We start from the raw sequence: 22,270 nt of genomic DNA on the forward strand, positions 1-22,270 counted from the left end.
GCAGTCATTGCCTGCAAAGGATATGCAACAAAATACTAAACATGACTACTTTCGTTTACATGACATTGCTGTGTCCCAAACATTATGGTGCCCTGAAATGGGGGGGATGGGGGGGGGGGGGGGGGGGACTATGTATAAACACTGCTGTAATTTCTACATGGTGAAACCCAAATGTATAAAAATGGCCTTTATTAAAATCTGACAATATGCACGTGATTTTTTTTTTCTATTACAAATCTCAAATTGTGGAGTACAGAGGCAAATAAATAAATGATGGATCTTTGTCCCAAACATTATAGAGGGCACTGTATTTCACCTTTGTTGTTCATAAAACACAACGCAGTACAGCACAAGAACAGGCCCTTCGGCCCACAATGTCAATTCTGAATCAGCAATAAATGTCACTGGAGACACTTGGAGCCTGAGATGATGGAATCTTGAGCAAAAACACAAAGTGCGGGAATAACTCAGCGGATCAGGCAGTGGGAATGGATGGGTGACATGTTGGGAAGCGACCCCACAGAATCAGTCTGAAGAAGGGTCTAAACCCGAAGCATCGCCTGTCTATTTGCTTCCCAGTACTGCCAGACCCACTAAGTACCTCCAACACTTTGTGTTTTGCTCAATAAATGTCACTGGCATTGGCAGAAGGTCCACAAGGTATGAACAAATAAAATAAATGGCGGAAGACACCACGGCTATGCTTAGCCAGGCCGACCCTGTAATGCCGACAGGACAACAGGTCTTCATGGTCAGGTCAAGAACCCTGCACTTACAACAATTAGGACTTGAGAATGGAGCCAAATCTGGCAACTCCGTATACTGTCTCAGTATACTATTACTATACTCTTGTACTGTATCTGAGATGCTTATCTAAGATGTGTTTATGTACAGTGATACTTGTACTGAACTGTATGCAGAAATGAATTTCATGGAACCTCGTTACATGAGACAATAAAGTACCATTGAACCATTGAATAAAATGATACAAACTCTGCAATGATCTTCTTCATGGCAACATGCCTTCAGAAAGAATGTTGGGTATTATATTCCTTTTTCAAAATATACCAATGAAAGATAGATAATCAAAATAAACACCAACTTGGGTGGCCAATGGTACATTTGGTTGGTAGTGCTGCTGCCTCACAGCACCAGAGTCCCAGGTTCGATCCTGACCTCGGGCACTGTCTGTGTGGAATTTGCACGTTCTCCCGCAAATTCCACATTGATTTCCTGTGGCCAATCCTATTTCCGCCCACATCCCAAAGACGTGCAGATTTGTAGGTGGATTGGACTTTGTATATTGCCTGTGAAGTGTGCTGGGAGTGGATGGGGAAAGTGGGCCAACATGGAACTCGTGTAGATGGATGATCAATGTTGGGCATGGACTGGTTGGGCTGAAGGGCATGTTTTCACACTGTAACTCTACCGTTTGTAAGATAAATAGGATGATAAATGTCCAATAGGTTTTTTAACTTTATTTTATTGGAGTAATCAGCACGCCAGCTCCCCAGTATACACTGGTTCATTAGATATATCTCTAGTTTAACACCTTACTTAGAAGGCAATGTGTCCAAAGGCATGATCCTCCTCGGCATTGTGCTTGCATCTCTTGCAGTGAACTCACACCTCTGAAGCCACTGCAAGAACAATTAGCCAAACAGATAAAAAAATTGCACAATTTTATTCTTGTAAGAACCTCGTTGCTGATTATGACTCTTATTCTGATCTTTATCCATCTTTGTGTCTCTGCAGGTCTTGTACAGTTCTATAAAAAATGAGAAATTACAGTGGACAATGTAAGTATAAAACATTTGTCTTGCTTGCTTGATGTTATGCAAATTGATTCGTTAAGCTAGAGCTCCATCTCGATAACCAGTGACTTTCACCAACTGGAAGACAAGCATTGGAGACACCTAAAAGAACCACATCCTACACATACCATATCGTTCCTGAGCAGGGGATACATGAGCAATTCATTGACATTGGGCCAATGTACTGGAGGTATCCATACAGTGTCACTGGGAGCTACACCATGTGGATGGCAGTGATTCAGGAAGGTAACTCGCCACCACTTTCTTGGGAACATTTAACAATAGGCAATTAATTCTGGGCTTTCCAACATCATCCACATGTAAGATTTTCCTTTAAAGTCAGTAATTCACTGTTACGAGCAATTAAGTGATTTGTAGATATAACTGCAGCTTGTTCTGGTGTATTTGGCATGTATTGTCTGTTTTGGTGCAGTGAAGTTGCATCCGATGCAGTCTGTATACATTGTGAACGCTGACAAGTTCCTTGTAGAACTGCAGTGAATAATCCATTGCCAGAGAGCACGTGTGGATATAGACACTACTCCAGGTCCCCCTGTAAACCCCGTCACAATCTCAAGGATCCACTGTAAAATCACACACCCTGTGATTTTTACACATCTCCACACATCCCTATCAACATGTACAATGCATGGATATTTTGTAAATATTGGCACATTACTATGACTTCCGGCAAATACTGACACATACCCTGGGACTTCCTCAGATACCTGCAAAGTCCTAGGGACCTCCGATAACACTGACACATCCTCAGCTAATACTCCCATTCTCTACGGGACTTCTTATTCACCCACTGTGTGCCCTGCCTGTCTGGGTCCCCTGTGTAAATCTACCGAAGAGATAATCTCCCAACTGCTGAAATAACATTAAAATGAATTATTTAACACAAGCCAGTTTTATCCATAACAAAAATCAGTCAAAAGAAGGGAACTTCACCTTTCCATGTTCTCCAGGGATACTGCCTAACCTGCTGAGTTACGCCAGCACTTTGTAACTTTAAAAAAATTCAATACAAGTTGAATTACATCCTGATATTCCTAACAGTTGCATTCGTTTCGTCCACTCTTCATTGCTATTTGCTGGAGTTTGTCAGAAAGACTCAGTCAATTTGTGATATGCACTGCTTGCTTTCTGGAGAAAATAGTTCTTGTTAATTGCATTGTATCTCTCCCTTATACTCTTGCTATTGGTTTCAAATCACAGTTTTGAATTAGCATTTCCACACTAATTAGATGCATTACTGCCTTTGCAAATTGATTCAGGCAGTCAAACCATGTCGTACATAATGTTACTTGCCCTGAACATCTAGATGTGTGTGGAAAGGTATGTATTCACCAGAGCATCTCTCACGGGATAGTTGGTGGAAAGTGATGTTGAACCTTTAGCTATGAAGCATGGAGAGACATTGTGCTGGAGGATAGAATTTGAGCTGACTCGCTCATGGTTAAGAAATCCTTGGAATGAAGCATTTTCTGAGTAAAGATTCCAGTGAAACATCTTGTTATGTTTTCTTTTTTCTTTTATTGGGATCTGGACACTGCATTGAAGGCAGCCTCTGCCTACAGTCTGTTTGTTTTTCAATCTTTTTTAAAATTTTTAGTCAGTTTTAAAGTTTGTCTTTGGGGATTCTTTAGCTTTTTTATGTGGGAGAGGGGGGGGTGGGGTAATGGCCCTGTCCCACTGTATGAGTTCATTCAAGAGCTCTCCCGAGTTAAAAAAAATCAAACTTGTGGTAAGCACGTAGAATGAACGTAGTGGGTACGTCGGAGCCCGGGGACGCCTCTTAGCGGTGCGTAGTGCGTAATTCCATACTCGGGAAGACTCGCTAACGGCAGGTAAGCTCGGGAAGACTCGTGAAGAATTTTCAACATGTTGAAAAATGTCCACGAGAGCCCCGCGTACCAACGAGTTGCCTTTACCGTTAATCTCCAAGTTCGAATCGGGGCAAACTCGGGGAAAACTCTTGGATGAACTCGTACGGTGGGACAGGGCTTTAAGGGGGAAACTGTTTCCCAGTCGCTTCCTGGCGAGGATGCGACTATTTTCCGAGTCGCGTCCTCGCCCCCCTCCTCACGGCCTACCACCTAGATTGGAGCGGCCTTTCCTTCCGGGGACCGTACCAGAGCTTCAGCGGCGGCGCAGCGCTGGATTCACCGTGGAGCGGGCGATCGATGCCTTACCTGGATTGCCGTTTGTAGCTCCGGAGCGTTGGGCCGCTGCTCCAACATCGCGGAGCTGTGGTTTGGAGAACTTCCAGCGCGGCCGGCACTGAACAACATCGTGGAGTCCTGGGGCCCTTTGCCGAGGGCCGCCGGCGTTGCATCTCCGCCCAGCACGGCCTGCGGACTTCGGGAGCCGTGGACTCCAGTAGGAGGTGCCCAACTCGGATGTCCAAGCCGCTGAGGATATCCTCCAGTCCCGACGTTGGACTTCCATTCCATGGGACACCCATTCACTGTCGATCTGTTATCCCATTTTCTCATCCAATGGGGACATTTTATTTTACATAGGCCAATTAACCTACAAACCCATGTCGGAAGAAACCGGAGCAACTAGAGGAAGCCCACTGGCAAAGAAATCCACAGGAAAAGTGTGTAAACTCCACACATACAGCAGCCGAGGTCAAGATCTGACCTGTGTCTGTGGCACTATGAGATAGCAGGTTTACCAGCTATGATGCCCTAGTTATTGCCCATCCTAGAGCACCCTTGAATAAGGAGGTGAGCTGTCTTATTAGAACCACCGCAGGACTGCTGGCGAAGCCAAAAATAAAACAATCAAATTGTATAAATACAAAATGTGAACACTTTTTGTTATTCAACAGACTTGTCGCAGCTCATTAGTGTAAGTTTGGTGGTTGGCTAGCTGTTTCCACACAAGCATCTGAAGGTGTCACATAATATTCGATGCTTCAGACTGCTGGGAATCAGCCACTGTGCCCTCAGAGGACAATCAAGTCTTTTAAAAAGCCAATGTGCTGCAGAAGAACCTGGCATTTCCTCGACACTAACATAAATATTGTTGTTGGCTTCAGCTGCTGCTGAGGTCAGGTGTGGCTATTGATTGAAGGCAATGACTTCAATGTGAACAATTAAGGCTCATTCTGTTCCCAGCGAGGTGGGCAGTTCAGCTCGGATCCCTGCTCCAGTTACAGGTTCAATGAGAGCTATATCAATCACTGCAGGGTCTATGAGCTGCTGTGTGGAGATGCAAATTTGCAACAGTTAAACACAAGCTCTATTCTTCTTCTCTTGCTCAAAAATCTGGGAGTCGGGCAAGGAGAGTGGAGTGGTGCTGGGCTTTGGGGTAAGGGGTGCAAGAATCACAGGGTTTTTAGTTTAGTTTAGAGATATAGCATGGAAACAGGCCCTTCGGCCCACTGGGTCTATACCGACCAGCGATCCCCGAACTACCCTGCACACTCGGGACAATTGTTACATTACTCGGTTTATCTCTAGACCAAATAAGAGCAAATCTCTCTTGTGTCTAATGCAAATCAGATATCACAGTACTAAAGATTGAAAGGACACATTTTTTTTTAAAGTCCACATTTGCTAGTTTTTGTTTTCTCTGGATGATTATCCCCAAAGTCAGGAAACCATGGCTAAAACACAAGAAGGTATTGGACCAAGGTACTTATACTGAACCTCAGACACAATTAGTTCCATAATAATAGATCAAATTGTAAAAGAATGGTGACCAAAATGGAGATACACAAAAATGCTGGAGAAACTCAGTGGGTGCAGCAGCATCTATGGAGTGAAGGAACTCCATCCAGACTGAAGAAGGATTTCGTCCCGAAACGTTGCCTATTTCCTTCACTCCATAGATGCTGCTGCACCCGCTGAGTTTCTCCAACATTTTTGTGTACCTTCGATTTTCCAGCATCTGCAGTTCCTTCTTAACACCAAAATGGAGATGTCTGTTCCAGCACGTATTCGGAATGAGCGACTGAGGACACCATTGTATCTACAGGTTTTACATCCATCTTGCAAGGTATAGAGACTTTCCTTTAGCAGCTAAATAGACCAGTGTGTCCTTGTACATGAATTGCTAAATGTTAATGTGCAGGTACACTGGTAATTAAGAAGGCAAATATTATGTTGGCTCCAAGTACAAGACGCCCCAGGACTTTGGGACTCACAAAATCTTTGCGCGCCACCTGCGCGACACGTAAATGACGCCCAAGTGGGACCGGCCCTTCAGTCACCTTAATGTTCTCTGCATAATCAAACCTTCCCACTTCACTCAATCAACATCAATGCGACAATCCCAAGTGTAATTATCCAATTCACTTTCACACCTCTGCACTTCAGTTTTAACCTCTGAAATTTTAATAAACCTCCAGTTATCAGGAACGTGGCCTGCCAGGATATTCTGGAGCCCATGTTGTCAAGGTTACCGGGACCTGCAAGCTGTGATGGGTGTTGAGGGGTGAATACTAATGCCGACAAATAATTTTTTACTGAACAACAAATGCCGCTGGAGCACCAGCCATCAGTCTGTCTGTTTATTCATCAATAAGTTACTCAACCAAATTCTGTTGTCCTTGAATTATGGATAAAGAATTGATATCATTTCCATCGGTGCTCTTCATTTACATAAGAATAAGACAGAAATTACTCCAATGCTGTGAGGTGCCACCTGGACCCTGGTTCCCCTGCCAGCAATTTGCTCTCTCCATTGACCTTCACGCTGCATTACCTTCATAGAGCATTGAACAGCGCAGCGCAGGAACAGGCACTTCAGCCCACATTGTCTGTGCCCAACATAATGCCAAGACCAACTCTATCTGCCTGCCAGTAATTCATATCCCTCCATCCCCTGCATATCTATGTTCCTATCCAAATGACTCTTAACGGCCCATCCCACTTGGCCGTCATTTGCGCGTAATTTACGCGACATCAGTTGCACGTCATTACGTGCGCTTGGTGCGCAAAGAAATAGGCAGTGACGTGCGGCGTCGCAGAATTTTGTGACGTACAAAATCTTCGCGCGCCATCTGTGTGACTCGCAAATGACGGCCAAATGGGACAGGCCCTTTAAATGTCACTATTGTATCTACCTCCCCACCACAGACGGCAGGGTGCTCCATGCACTCACCGCCTTCTGTATAGAAAATCGTACGCCCCCCCCTCTCTATATTTCCATTTAAGCTTTGCACCCTTCAGGTATTTACATTTGGACGGCAATGAATGAAATAACAACAGAACTCACCCCCAGATTCGAACATTCGCCTGCATTAGGGAACATTTACAGTAGCCTTGGGGGTATTGGAAGAAAACGGAGCCCCCAGAAGAAACTCATGTGGTCACAGGGAGAAGTTGCAAACTCTACACAGACAGCATTGAAAGTCAGGATGAAACCTGGGTCTCCAGCACTGAGGGGCCACGGCAATGTACTTGGTGAAATGATCATTCCTCATCATTCCTCTGGGTCGTTTGCTAGTTATCACCCCTCCCCTCTCATTCATCCCCAATGTGCTGATGGAAATAGTTTTCTCATTGATGATATTAAACTCCTCGTGCGCTTTTATTAATTGTTGTCACTGCTCCAACCCTTCTCCCAAAACGCTGGAGTAACTCAGCGGGACAGGCAGCATCTCTGGAGAGAAGGAATGGGTGACGTTTCGGGTTGAGAAAGGTCTCGACCCGAAACGTCACTCATTCCTTCTCTCCAGAGATGCTGCCAATCCCGCTGAGACACCAGCATTTTGGTATAATCCTACTGCGTTGGCCTTTATCTGTGATTTTGTGCCCTTGGTTCATAGCTCATCTCAGATAGTGAAAATAGTTTATCTACTTTGTCATGTCTGACCACTCTATGGAATTATTCTTAACCTCTTTGTAAGGAGAACGATTGCACTTTTGCCATGTCATATGGGTCACTTTAACTCCTTCATCCTGGGACCCTTCTGTTATTTACACAACCATTTTTTGGGCCTTCACATCCTCCCTAAAGAGCAGTGACGGAACCAGATGCTATACCTTAGTTGCAGCTTGTGATGTTCCAGTGCTCGATGTAACCACTTTGCTTTTGTACTCTGCGCTACTGTTTATAGATTGCAGATCCCAAGCGACGGGCTCTAATGACTGTATTCAGTATTAGGTAACCTGATAACCTCTAGCAGAGCCAAGGGACACACTTGGTGTGGTTGAAATTGAGGTTATAATTAGTAGTTCATCTAATGAGGAATACCCTGGAGTCTTGTGTTGATGGGTGACATAGTGGTGTGGGTGCCTGTCTATGTACTGGATGGAACTTATTTGTTCCATGGTTTTTGCTTGGGTTGTTTTGGAATTGTATCAGATTTTCCCCTGATTCCTATCCTTATGTCTTGGGAACTATCATGGCCCTTGATGGGAGTTGTTGTTATTTATGCTGTCCCGTACTGAAAATGAACACAGGTGTATGACGTTTCATAGAGACCTAGCTAACACCCTGGAGATGGACTTGGTTGGGTTTTGTAAACCACATTGGCAAATGTTTACAGATTGGTTTAAGTGACTGATTGTTGGTTACCAGTCTTGGCTCAATGCTAACACTTCCACCTCCGCATTAAAACGCTGAGGGTTCAAACTCACCTCCAAGACTTGCACAAATAACATAGGTAGACATTCCCCTACAGAGTTCCCCTACAGACAAAATGTTGTTTTTGGCATCGTGGGGCAGCTGTTAGTGCTGTTGCTAGATATCACAGTGCTAGATATCCTGGTTCGATCCGGATGAATATATATCCTCCGGTGCTGTCTGTGTGGAGTTTGCGCGCCTTCTAGGGTTTGGTAACATATAGGTATCTCAAACCACTGGAGACTTAACAGCAATCCAGTCCCCATATGCTCCTCCAAATCTACTGGTAGGACAGGTACCAAATCAGTGTCCTCTGCTCGGCCAGCGTGCCAGTATAGATCTCAGCCACCTCTGATGGAGTAGTCACATCATTCACTCCTTCCCCCAACCAGCCTCTCAAAACATTATTCTCTCATGGGGGATACAATCTGGAGGACACCGAAAATGGATCAAAGGACATTCCCCAAAGCCTCCGTGAGAAAGTATAACATCCCCAGAGATTTATGTGAATCTCTGCCATTCTCAAATTGGTGCTCAGGGTGACACTAAGAACCTGGAGTCTTTGACAGGAGCAAGCAGAAGTCCGTTGTTGATAATGGTGAGATGGGCCAGCTCCTGAACCAAATCCACACCATCAAGCATGACCTGCCTCACCTGGAGAAGAGTCTGCCAGTCCCACTTGGTCCCCATCAGCCACGCCATAACCCACAGACCCTGAATGAGAGCACGTCATCCTTGGCCAAGGGGCAGCCGGAGAAGAAGATGATCAAGGTGGCAACTCTTTTCCATCCTACCGTTAAGTTTTTAATTACAGAAGGAGAGGCAATACAATTATTGAAATCAAAATATCAGGCCATGTCCCCATTTATATACAAGTTAATTAGGAAGTGAATCAACCATGGGCTAGATTGATGAAAGCTTTTGTTGGAAATCGAGGGACAAATGCATGCATTGCAAATGTTCAGAAAGCTAATCTTTTCAATTATATTTTCATATTTTAGCTGCTTACGGTTAATTGCATTGATGTTTTTGTCAGTACCTGTTCTTTCCACATCCCTCATTAACTACTGCAAGGCTCATTGCAGCTGTGAGCTCTCTGCAAAGGTGCTCAGCCAGAAGTAAGGAAGAACAAATTCTTGTGTGGACCAGTGGGACTGCACACTGTGGTGGGTACACATGGTTTGTCCAGGAAAGCCAAACTAGACCTCCGTTCTTGGTTTCAAAACTCATACGGCCATCTGCATTCAAGGCCATTGTTTGTCCGATGCTAAGCAAGGTGAGAAAAGGCTGAGATATTGGCAAATGGGCAAAATGATAGAGGACACGACATTTTGTGGCCAAATTGCAATGCGTGTAGGTAACTTGTAGTGGTGTGTCTGCTGCCAATCTTGTGAACGTGAGCATTGGAAGTGATGTGGTCGAGGGTAACGATGATTCTGCTGCTTGCAGGATGTCTCATTCCCTTTTTCATCCATACACCCAGATGTTAGAGTAACACTTACAAAAAAAAAAAGCCCACCTGGTTTCTTGTGCCTGCACCATCATTCAACAGGATCATGGCCAATCTTTTACCCCAGCACCACCTTCTTGCTTAAGTTACATATTCCTTGCTTCTATTAATATGGACAAATCTCTCCCATTGGGCACCACAGTGGTACAACTGGCGGAATTGCTGCCTCTCAGTGCCCGTGACCCAGATTCGATCCCGACCTCGGGTGCTGTCTGTGTGAAGTTTGCACTTTCTCCCCATGGCCAGGTGGGTTTCCTTCGGGTGCTCTGGTTTCCTCCCCCGTCTCAAAGACGTGCAAGTTTGTAGGTTAATTGGCCTCTGTATATTTGTAGTGAGTTGATGAGAAAGTGGGATAACATCGAACTAGCGTGAACAAGTGATCAATGGTTAGCATAAACCTGGCGTGTACTTGAAGGGCCTGATTCCATCCTGTATCTTCCAATTCAATTCAATTCAACCAATAATGAAATTAGAATTAAGGGCCACTCACACCCACATATTTGCTCTGCCACTTAATACCTCACAAGCCCCTGCATTAACCTCCTGGCCCCCATTTACTTTAATATGTTAAATTACATTGACGTACGTCTCAACTATACTCGGCAACAGACTCAACACAAAACTCTCGGGAAGAGAAATCCAAAGATTCACACCCTTTTGAGTGAAGACATTTCTTCCACAACGGCTAACTCCTTATTTTGAGACGCTGCTTCCAGACATCCCATCCAAAACATGGTGCTGATCAACACCATGTCCTTATTAACAAAAGCCCTTTAAGTTAACACGAGTTCTCAATGTACTGTCCTGTACATTTTAACCCTTTAATAGTTTATGAAGATGGGGAGAATTTCTGCTTCCAAAACCCTTTTTGCCAGTGAGTTTCAGACCCCGTCATTACCTGCATGATTTTAATTGTCCTGAATTCTCTTCTATTCCTATCAATTAACTCCAGTCTCTGTTATCTAGTTATTGACTTCTCTGTTGGAGAACATAGGTTCTTTTGATTCACTCTATCCAGGTATCATCTCCATGTTCCAAAGGAAGCAGTATCAGCTGGATTCCTCCTCCTCTAAGATTTATCAATCCTGGGCACAACTATATAAAGCTCCTTTGCATCCTCTTGTGCCGTTCCTTCCACTAGCTGGACTGTTGTGTGCACATTTCCTGATCTTGTAATCCATGTTTATGACTGCGAGGGCAAGTGTTTTATATGACTTCTTTTTACCAACTTTTTACGTTCATGGAAACTAGATCTTTGGCCCTCCGTGTCCACGGCAACCATTGATAACTCATTAGTTCTTTGTTATCCCACATTTGCATCCATTCCCTACACACAAGGGGCAAGTTACACTGGCCGATTAACCTTCAATCCCGCATGTCTTTGGGATGTGGGAGGAAAGCCACGCCTTTGGCACCTGGAGGAAACCTACATGGTCACAGGGAGAAAGTGCAAACTCCACACAGGCAGCACCCGAGGTCAGGATTAAATACAGGTCTCTGGCGCTGAGAGACTGCCGATATGCTGCCCAGCCCTGTAATCATTAGGAATGTGTGGACCCACACACTCGAAGATCCTTCTATTCGTTAACTCTCCTCGGTGTAATCTGGGTCTTATTTCTGCTGTCCGTCTACTGCAGCAGTTTGTGCAAAGACATGTGAAGATGCTGACGACTTGGCGAGCACCGCAGTAATCAGATAATGTGTGGGAGAGCTACTGTGCCAAATTGGCTCTTAGTCTGATTGGGAAAGGGCTTTGACAATGTGTGCTTCTTCTCCTGACAGTAATGAAGAGGAACTCCGCAAGTCCTTGTCAGAGCTGGCTGATGAAAGGACGAATCCGAGCTTGAAGACCATGAAACGCATCAGCCGTGGCAGTAACCCCTTCCTCGATATCATGCAGGACCCCACAGCGGCCACCTACAAGCATGGCTTCCTGGTACGCAAAGTACATGCTGACTCTGACGGGAAGAAAAGTGAGTGTCACCTACTCAAAAAAAAATCACAGAACGTACATTGTTTGAACCTGGGCAAGGGGGCGGAGAGGTTAACATGCTGTGCAGCCTTGCCATAAGCTCCAGGGACTAGTAGCCACTTTCCTAAACTCAGTGAGGGTAGGACAGGCATTTAACAAAAGTGCCGTGTTTCAGTCCAAGAATCTGTCACCCAGCCAGCTGATGACCCACCGTTGAGTCTTTCTTCATCCTTTTATGAGATGTGAATGTTGTTGGTAACACCAGTGTTTACTGACCATCCCTGATTCCCCCTGAACTGAGAAGGCAGCTAAGAATCAAGTTTAAAGCAAAAAGGGCACAGAGTGCTGGAGTAACTCAGTGGGTCAGGCTGCATCTCTGGTCAACGTGGATAGGTGACGTTTCAGGTCCTGACCCCAAATATAATCATCTTCATCCTAAAAATAATCTTCTGGGCCAGGTATTTGGGTATCCTGATATCTTCCGTGAATCGATGTTTACCTTTCCCCCCACAACCACCGAGTCCATTTATTTGTGTTACATGCAGGTTGTTACCGATGTTCTGACGAAGGAGAATGTGAATGGACTATGAAAGATTTTCCTACACATTAGGCTTCGTTCTTAAGTAATGTGGGCCTCCCATAGCAAAATCATACCCGAATAAGGCCCTTCGCACGGAAAGTGTGTTAGTTTAGGGGTTTAGTCTTGATCAACGCAACAATGAGCTCGCACTGTGATGAAAGACACAGACTTGGCCAATCATTATCTCACAACAATGTATTTGCTCCATCCACCATGGTTGTTCAGAATGTAGATGATGCCTCTCATGAGGTATTTAGTTGAGTTTTATAAGGCATTTCATTCTTCACATGTTTAAATTATAATGTTTTATTTTTAATTTTCTACTGTATATCGTGTTGCTACTTGCGAGCAAATTCCTTGTATGTATACATATTTCAAGAGAGAACTAGATAGGGCTCTTAAAAATAGCGGATTCAGGGGATATGGGGAAAAGGCAGGAACAGGGTACTGATTGGGGATGATCAGCCATGATCACATTGAATGGCGGTGCTGGCTTGAAGGGCCAAATGGCCTACTCCTGCACCTATTGGCTAATACAATATATTAAATTCAATTCAATTCAAGCGTTCCTCGGTTGTGGGCTGAACTTGGTCCAATTCTTGGACAATGGTAGGAGCTGACACTGAGGATATTGGGCTGATTAGTGCAGGATGCAAATCATCGGTATAACTATTTTCCACAGCTCCCCGGGGCAGACGAGGCTGGAAGACATTCTATGGAGTGCTGAAGGGGATGATTCTCTACCTGCAGAAGGTTGGTTTGCTTGCTAATATTTTAACATAAGAGGCAGTTTTAATAACTGACCCGCAGCTACACTGTTTAAGAAAGAACTGCAGATACTGGAAAAATCGAAAAATGCCGGAGAAACTCAACGGGCGAGGGAGCATCAATGGAGAGAAGGAATTGGCGATGTTTCGGGTTGAGACCATTCTTCAGACTTCCTTTGTATCTAAGAAAAGGAACAAAAAGGAGGGGAAACTGATACACGTATCACTTATGAAGTAGTATGTTTGTCTAATGAAATTTGGCTAAGTGGAATTAAAAATGTGATGTTTTAAAATATTTATTGCTGAAATAAATATTTTCATACTTACCTTTATTTCACTAAATGTAATACAATACAATTGTAAAACATAATGATACATTATCATGGCATAAATAATGTTGAATTAGAATTTTTTTTCATTATTAACCTAAAATTTACAGGGATTCAAGAACTAGCCGCCAGCAACAATCAAATGGGTGATCAGTCAATGATGTATGGGGAGAAAGCTAAACAAGGTCATGTTTATTTTCAGGTACACAAAAATGCTGGAGAACCTCAGCGGGTGCAGCAGCATCTATGGAGCGAAGGAAATAGGCAACATTTCGGGCCGAAACCCTTCTTCAGACTGAAGAAGGGTTTCGGCCCGAAATGCTGGAGAAACTCAGCGGGTGTAGCAGCATCTATGGAGCGAAGGAAATGAAGGGTTTCGGCCCGAAACGTTGCCTATTTCCTTCGCTCCATAGATGCTGCTGCACCCGCTGAGTTTCTCCAGCATTTTTGTGCACCTTCGATTTTCCAGCATCTGCAGTTCCTTCTTGAACACATGTTTGTTATTAAATGCATGATTAGGGTGAGGTACAGGAACAATGAAAAACAAAAGCAACATCAATGCTCCCTCCTTCACAAAATAGGAAGACGGTCTTTTTTTTTTGACAGGATGCATACAAGTCGGATAAGCAGTTATCGGAAGAGGATTTAAAGAACGCCATCAGCATTCACCACTCGCTGGCAGTGCGAGCGTCGGACTACGGCAAGAAGCCCAATGTCTTCTACTTAAAGACAGCGGACTGGAGAGTGTTCCTTCTCCAAGCCCCGTGAGTGACCAAACTGGCAGCGTTATGGAGATGGCTGGTGCTGATAACACTGGCAACGCTGACACAGGCGGGGAACACACAAGTAGCTCCTTATCTGGGCAAAATGTAACCTTGCTCCCTGCTTTCACTCTCTCCCTCTCTCTCCGAACTTGAGCAAACAATTGACTATTTCCAAACTAGGTCATGAAAAATAACAAGTAAACCAATGTTCTAAATTAAACTGTGCTGTGAGAGAAGGGTGAGGCATCTGTAAAGTGAGAGATGGAAAGGAATGGGGCCAATTCATATAGAGACAGAAAGCTTTCCATTTATCATTGGAAACATCCCAAAGCAATTCACCGCCAATTAAATAATTTTGGTGCGTGCTTATTGTAATGTAGGCGGTTTGAGAGAGTAGGAGCTGATGAGGAGGGAGCAAAGAAACATAGAAAATAGGTGCAGGAGTAGGCCATTCGGCCCTTCGAGCCTGCACCGCCATTCAATATGATCATGGCTGATCATCCAACTCAGTATCCTGTACCTGCCTTCTCTCCATACCCCCTGATCCCTTTAGCCACAAGGGCCACATCTAACTCCCTCTTAAATATAGCCAATGAACTGGCCTCAACTACTTTCTGTGGCAGAGAATTCCAGAGATTCACCACTCTCTGTGTGAAAAATGTTTTTCTCATCTCGGTCCTAAAAGATTTCCCCCTTATCCTTAAGCTGTGACCCCTTGTTCTGGACTTCCCCAACATCGGGAACAATCTTCCTGCATCTAGCCTGTCCAATCCCTTAAGAAGCAGGATTAAATGGATTGGGGAGAGGGAGGGAGTGTGGAGTCACACCAGGAGCTGGTGTGGGGTAAACTGTTGTGGAATCGGTAAGTTGCTCTTGTGCCCCAAGATCTAGGGATGTCGTTTTTTTGTTCGAAGGACCCTGAATTGGTTTTATCTGCTAAGGAGATACGAGAAAAATTCATCAGTAAGTTCAGTGTAGCTGCTTCCAACGAAGGAGCCTTTATTAACTGTGGCTGACTCAGCTGCAGGGAAATCCTTCACAATAGAAGATAGATACAAAATGCTGGAGTAACTCAGTGGGTCAGACAGCATCTCTGGAGAAAAGGAATAGATAACGTTTTGGGTCGAAACCCTTCTTCAGACAGAGTCAGTGGAGAAAGGATTCACATTATCACTACACTCTGGGACACACAGAAATCCTCCTTAGACTAATGTTATTTCTCCTTCAGTTGATGATCTAGTTGTCAGAGTTCTAGAATCATACACTCAGAAACAGGCCCTTCAGCCTGCTGTGTCCGTACTCACCACAAGAGGTCCTTGTCCACCCCAAAGCTTAGATTTTGAGCTTGGATCTGAGCGCCTCTTGTAGACACGATTGTCTTTTGCTTCCAGGAGCGCGGACCTGATGCAGTCCTGGATCACCCGCATCAACCTGGTGTCGGCCATGTTTTCCGCTCCGCCGTTTCCCGCGGCCATCGGGTCCCAGAAGAAGTTTAGCCGGCCCCTGCTGCCCACCGCGGTGACCAGGCTGTCTCTGGTGAGTGACTCGTGTAACCAGAGAAAACCCCCAGGCAGAACTCCAACAACCACCGCTTTCATTGTTATAGCTTCAACCTTAACTACAGCACAACCTCAGTACCAACATACTATGGACTTTGCATAAGGTTGCACTACAACTTTGACGCACTATTATGGTCTGGTACCTGGTATAAAGTCAAGTCACTTTTATTTATACAGCACATTTAAAAAACAACTCTCGTTGGCCAAAGTGCTTTACATTTGTATAAGAATAGTACAACAAACCCTCGCTCAGAGGATGTCAAGAAAGGCTTGGGAGTACAGATGGGTTTTTAGTCTCGACTTAAAGGAGTCGATGGAGGGGGCAGTTCTGATGGGAAGGGGGATGCTGTTCCACAGTCTAGGAGCTGCAACCGCAAAGGCACGGTCGCCCCTGAGCTTATGCCTAGACCGCGGGATATTCGGCAACCCCAAGTCGGCCGAACTGAGGGACCTGGAGGTGGTGTGGTGGGTGAGCAGACCTTATAATGTTGGTGGGGGCAAGCCCATTGAGGGCTTTGTAGACATGAAGGAGGATCTTGAAATTTATTCGGAAGCGCACAGGGAGCCAGTGGAGCCAAAGGGGCTGTGTCCCACAGCGGCGACCTAATCCACACGTTAAGAAGAGTGCCTTCGACCTTCAAACTCGAGGGCACTCGCCTGAAAAGCCTCAAGCTGGATCGACAGTCCGTGTTGAAACCGCAAGCTGGATTGACCGACCACGCGCGCGCACACACGCACACGCACACACACGCACCCACCACCCCCCCCCCCCCCCCCAGTTAAGACAGAGGCTTAACTCCAGCACTTTGTGTTTTGTTCAAGATTCCAGCGTCTGCAGTTCCTTGTTTCCCCATTAGCACGTGTCAAACATGGCCTCAGGGCACAATTGGACAATGTCCCACACCGAGCCTCAGCAAAGAGATCAGATGCCCAAACCACGTGAACCCATAGGGGTGCCCGTCATGTTGTGGCACTGTGGTGGGCAGTGGCAGCCTCTGCTGGCCGATGCAGGGAATGGCAAGGATTTACCAGCTCCTGTTCTCAGTGAGCTACAGGTCAGCTTTGAGTGCATCATATACATGTGGGGGCGGGGGGGGGAGACTGGATTGAGAGCTTGTTCTTTGTTCACTGTCTGGCAGGAGGAGCAGATAAAGGCTCACGATGCCCGGCTGAAGGCAATGACCACCGACCTAGCCGAGCATCACTCATTCCCTCTGGACAAGAAGGCGAAGGGGAAAGAGCTGGAGGAGTACAAGCAGAAGGAGGAATACTTGGAGTTCGAGGTGGGCATAGATGCAGGAGTAGGCCATTCAGCACCGCCATTCAATATGATCATCTAAAATCAGTATCCTATTCCTGCTTTTTCCCCATATCCCTTGATTCCTTTAGCCCTGAAAGCTAAATCTAACTCTCTCTTGAAAACATCCAGTGAATTGGCCTCCACTGCCTTCTGTGGCAGAGAATTCCACAGATTCACAACTCTCTGGGTGAAAACGTTTTTCCTCATCTCAGTCCTAAATGACCTAGCCCTAATTCTTAAACTGTGACCCCTGGTTCTGGACTATCCCAACATTTTTCCTGCGTCTGCAAGTCTGTCCAATCCTTTAAGTATGGAGTGATGTTTGCCACGTACTCACTCAGCTTCACCCCTTAATTGAATCTTTAAACTTCATGTCAATCATTCCACGTGGACTTCCACATCTCCGCAGACGTGCAGATTTGTGGGTTAATTGACTTCTATAAAATTGTCCCTATCTGTGTGATCTCTAGTCAACATGGTCTCAGTGGGCTGAAGGGCCTGTTTCCAAGTTGTATCTCTAAACTAAACTAAACACAGGCCCAGACATCACTTATTCCTTTTCTCCAGAGATGCTGCCTGACCCGTGGAATTACTCCAGCATTTTGTGTCTATCTTTACAGGAAAAGTCTCACACAAATTCCTTGGTTTTGTTATTGACCATCTTACATCTGCATTCCCCAAATGTAGGGAGTGTAGATGTCACCCTCTTGTGGTACCACCAACCCCCAGTCGGTTCCTCTTGCCCTGCTCCTTCATCCTCCTCCCATGCCCCTGCGGTTGTGTCCAGCTCTGATGAAACAAGCCTCTTGTGCTTGCTCTTTTTCTCCACAGGAGATGCGGTTCTGTACCTACGTCTCCCTGCTTCGGGCCAAGCTGAAGGCCGGCACCGATGACCTGGACAAATTTGACGCCGCCTTGTTCGACACTGCCGAGAACGAAGGGAACGGCCTGAAGAAGTCACACTCCAGCCCCTCCCTCAACCTGGAGCCGCCGGTGGTGGCCATCAGGATCAAACGCAATACTTCGGAGCGCAGGAATAATCGGCACCCTGCGAGCGCCAAGCACAAACTGTAACGCACGGTTGGCCCAACCTTGCGCTGAGACTGCCGCGTGCGTTGTACGTTCGGCGGCAGCTTAAGGACAGTAGTGTAGAGCCATTGGTAGCTCCTCGTGCTGGTTGGTGAATGTCTGGCTCAAGCACAGAATGATGTAGATACGATTCCCTTTGCCAAGTGCAGACACTGTGACTGAGGATGGTAAGGACTGTGCCTCAGAGCAACACCATTGGGAAGGGCAGTAGCCAGCAGGCCAGGCCTCGCACCATCTGCCAAACAGCGAGTCCAAGCCCAACTTGTACTCTGAATCTGAACTAGGAGCCACTTCTTCCTGCAAAGGCCTCCGTACTTCCCCCTTGAGCGATGGGGAAGGAAGGACCGCCCTTTGCAGCGTCTGAAGTTCTGGTGTCATTGTGTCCCCAATGGTGTGGCTGAACAAACACGTTTGAGTTGGATAGGGCGGCATGGAAGCCGGGAGGGGCAGAGGTGAGGGGTGGCACACTTTGGGTTGTGCTTCCCATATTTGGCGGGACCAACTGGAGAAGGCTTCCCCCAATGTGAACTAATGGACATGTTCTCCTGACCTGACGATCAGCCGATAGTCTTGTCAACACAGCTGTCTTCAAAACTTTTATTTATGCTGTGTTTCTCTTCTCCACTCCTCACGTCTCAGCTGTTTGTACCTGCTCCCCCCCCCCCCCCCCCCCCCCCTTGTGAATGTTAAATTATTTCCACAGTTTATGTCAGTTGAATGTGTGTTTCATAAAACAGGACCTCAGTATGAATCGGGGACTGGATTTATCAACTCTGTTAGTGCACATGATCACGTCACACTGCTTGCACCAGACTCCCGTCTGTCCAAGCCATTCAATCCTGCTCTTCTCAGATATACTTTGTAGATGTTCCCAGACCTTGTCGGTGCTGGTTAATTCTAAAGGCAGAAACTCAAAAACTATCCAAAAGTTTCAAATGGTGTAAGAGAGTGAGTGGGGGCAGGTGCGCGCCCTGTGTGGCAGCGGCACAGATGTGTGCTCTGTGTCACACCACAACAGTGGTGACAGATGTGCAGTCATTGTGACAGTGTGACGACGGGCAGATGTGCACTCTGTGAGGCAGTGGTACACTGTAACAAAGCAGCAGTAAGGGCAGATGTGTGCTGTGCAACAATGTGGGCAGATGTGCACTCTCAGCACGGGCAGATGTGTGGTCTGTATGACAATCTGTGTTGAGATTGGATGATGTGCAGATGTGTGCTCTGTGCGACAGTGTCTCCAGATGTGTGCTCTGTGTAACTGTCAGCAGATGTGCGCTCTGCGACAGAGTAGATGTGGGCACTGTGACCTTGTGTTGGGCAGGTGTGGGTTCTTCATACTTGCCCATCAGCAGTGCTCTGTGAAGTGTGGTGGAATGGTTTCCCTTGCTGATCCTCAGGGACCAGTAGACTGGCTTGGTGCTAAGCCTTCCTCATTGGATTGGTGCAAGATGACCACAGACCTGCTGGTCACGTCACTCACACCATGACAGACACTTGGACCCTGCATCAGTGAGGAGCAAGTGATTTGGTGCATGTCTTACGCACGCAAAAATACAGAGGGATAAGGACTGAACCTCAGTGTCTATAGCCGGGTGCAGGGCGCTCAATGAAGCATGTTGAATTTTAATATTTTTTCTCCAGCATTTGGGCAATGTTTGGCCCCCATACAGCAAGACACCCCTGTCTTCAAATGCCTAATGTGCATGTTTTAAATTTTCTATTTTGATTGAAGGTAACCCACATAAAATGTGAAAAATGGGTTGGTAAATCCTTCAAAGCAAAGAGGATCTGTCACCCACTGTGGAATTTGAAGGGTTTTGGTGTTTGACCTGCTCAACATCCCACAGCTAAGTATAGAGGCCAAGAAATGGTGTGAGTGAGCACCAAGATCTCACTCTGGGTCAGCTGAGCTGGAGACATGGGATAGGAAGATGATAAGACCTTAAGACATAGGAGCAGGATGTGACCAGTCAAGTCTTCTCCACCAATCAATCATGGCTGATCTATTTTTCCCTCTCAACCCAATTCTCCAGCCTTCTCCCCGTAACTTTTGTTGCCCCTAATAATCAAGGACTTATCAATCTCCACTTTAAAAATACCCAATGTGGGTCTCTGCAGCCTTGAAACCAAAGTCTAGTTCATGTCTGCCGACCTATTCCTAAAAGCAGAGTCTATATTTACTCATCAGTCACAGCTTTCTGTTTGGAGGAGAGAGGGTGTACTTCAGCCACTGGGAAGACTAAGAGCAGAGGGAAATGGTGAGTGCTGATGGTAGCAGCTTGTCCATTAAGCTCAAGGCTAACAAAAGATAAGTGAGTTAACATTATAGTCGGGCGTTTGTGTTCAATGTGCCTGTCGCCGTGTCTCCCCACGTTGTTTCCAGCACGGGTTCCATGTCTCCCATATTTGTCCCAGCCGCTATCTCAATTCAATCATCAAGTGGCCCAAAGGTTCTCCTTCCTAAAGGTTAAGGTCCACCCTTAACACCCATCGTATGTCGGTGCTGTTGCTTCCCTTCTCTCTCCCTCATAGCCTTGCTCGCTGCTGATCCACATTTGCTGCAGTCAGCACTTCTCCTTTGCTCTCCACCTCATCCACACCCCACTCATCTGTCCATCTGGATTTCTTCTCTCTCTCTGCTGATCCATCCCATCATTGATTTAATATTTTCATCGCCCCCTCGCTGGGTAGTTCCACTTATCCCACCCTCAGATACTGTTAAATGCTGGCAATCTCTCAGTCCTGATGCAGGTCTTGACCTGAAATGTTGGCTCTCGGCTGTTTGCCTCCACAGATGCTGCTTGACCTGCTGAGTTTCCACCAATGTTCCGATGTTGTTTCATCTCCAGGACCCGACCATGAATCTATTCCAGAGGAATCTTTAATAACAATAAAAAATGCTGGGCGGGTGGAAAGAGAAACAGTTAATGTTTCGTCTGAGCATTAACAATTATTTCCCCACAGATGCTGCCTGACCTGCTGGATGATTCTAGCATTATGCGTTTTTTATGTCAGTCTTTCAGCATCTTCAGTTTTTTTTTAATTTTCTATTGCAGGGTTGAAAATGCATAACATTTCTGGTCACTGACCATTCTCCTGGCCTGCCCCAGGGAAGAGTCGTAAGATAGACACAAAATGCTGGAGTAACTCAGCGGGACAGGCAGCATCTCTGGAGAGAAGGAATGGGTGACGTTTCGGGTCAATACTCTGAAGAAGCGCCTGGACCCGAAATGTCACCCATTCCTTCTTTAGTTTAGTTTAGAGATAGAGCACGGAAACAGACCCTTCGGCCCACCGGGTCCGCGCCGACCAGCGATCACCGCACATTAACACTATCCTACACCCACTAGGGACAATTTTTACATCTACCAAGCCAATTAACCTACAAACCTGCACGTCTTTGGAGGAAACCGAAAATCTCGGAGAAAGCCCACGCAGGTCACGGGGAGAACGTACAAACTCTGTACTGACAGCACCCGTAGTTGGGATCAAACCCAGGTGTCAGGCGCTGTGCCACCGTGACTCTCCAGAGATGCTGCCAGTCCCGCTGAGTTACTCCAGCTTTTTGTGTCTATCTTCAGTTTAAACCAGCAGTTCTTTCCTACACAAAGATTCTTAAGAGTTCAATCAGTCCTGCGTCATTGCTGATGCTGACTTCAGTGAAGTGATTCGGAGATATTCTCATCCCAGTTTCATTATCTTCAGTCATCTCCATTTGAGAGTAAACTGGTGGCCTTAATGAGAGGGATGCAGTGAGGTTGCAGCAGGGACAGAGCATGTGTATGTGGTGAAGAGATGGGTGGAGGGGTGAGAGCAAGTAGCTTGTTGAGGAGATCAAACGGGAGAAGGAGGGAGGACTTAGTGTAAGATAGGAATGAGACTTGAGCTTTGGGGATTGAAATCTGTTGCATCTTGGAGCACCAAAACCCCCTTTTATTATGAAGAAGAAAAAAGTGACCCAGATCCTCAAAAATCAATTGAAGTAACGAAAAGACTGA

The 22,270-nt window shown here is 45.9% G+C and overlaps 1 protein-coding gene across 6 annotated transcripts in view; it reads left to right on the top strand.

The window, feature by feature from the left end:
• Window positions 1–21,463, top strand: part of LOC116966538 (PH and SEC7 domain-containing protein 1-like) — a 134,833-nt gene extending 113,370 nt beyond the window's left edge. For all 6 annotated transcript variants that reach the window (XM_033012876.1, XM_033012877.1, XM_033012878.1 and 3 more), the window contains 7 exons: window positions 1,756–1,799; window positions 11,695–11,885; window positions 13,147–13,217; window positions 14,167–14,324; window positions 15,716–15,860; window positions 17,023–17,166; window positions 18,015–21,463. In XM_033012876.1, the coding sequence (XP_032868767.1) occupies window positions 1,756–1,799; window positions 11,695–11,885; window positions 13,147–13,217; window positions 14,167–14,324; window positions 15,716–15,860; window positions 17,023–17,166; window positions 18,015–18,257 (996 nt within the window). In that variant the 3' untranslated portion in view covers window positions 18,258–21,463. The remainder of the gene's footprint in view (window positions 1–1,755; window positions 1,800–11,694; window positions 11,886–13,146; window positions 13,218–14,166; window positions 14,325–15,715; window positions 15,861–17,022; window positions 17,167–18,014) is intronic.
• Window positions 21,464–22,270: the final 807 nt, after the last annotated feature.

The sequence above is a fragment of the Amblyraja radiata genome, chromosome 37, assembly GCF_010909765.2.
Source record: "Amblyraja radiata isolate CabotCenter1 chromosome 37, sAmbRad1.1.pri, whole genome shotgun sequence".
NCBI lineage: Eukaryota > Metazoa > Chordata > Chondrichthyes > Rajiformes > Rajidae > Amblyraja > Amblyraja radiata.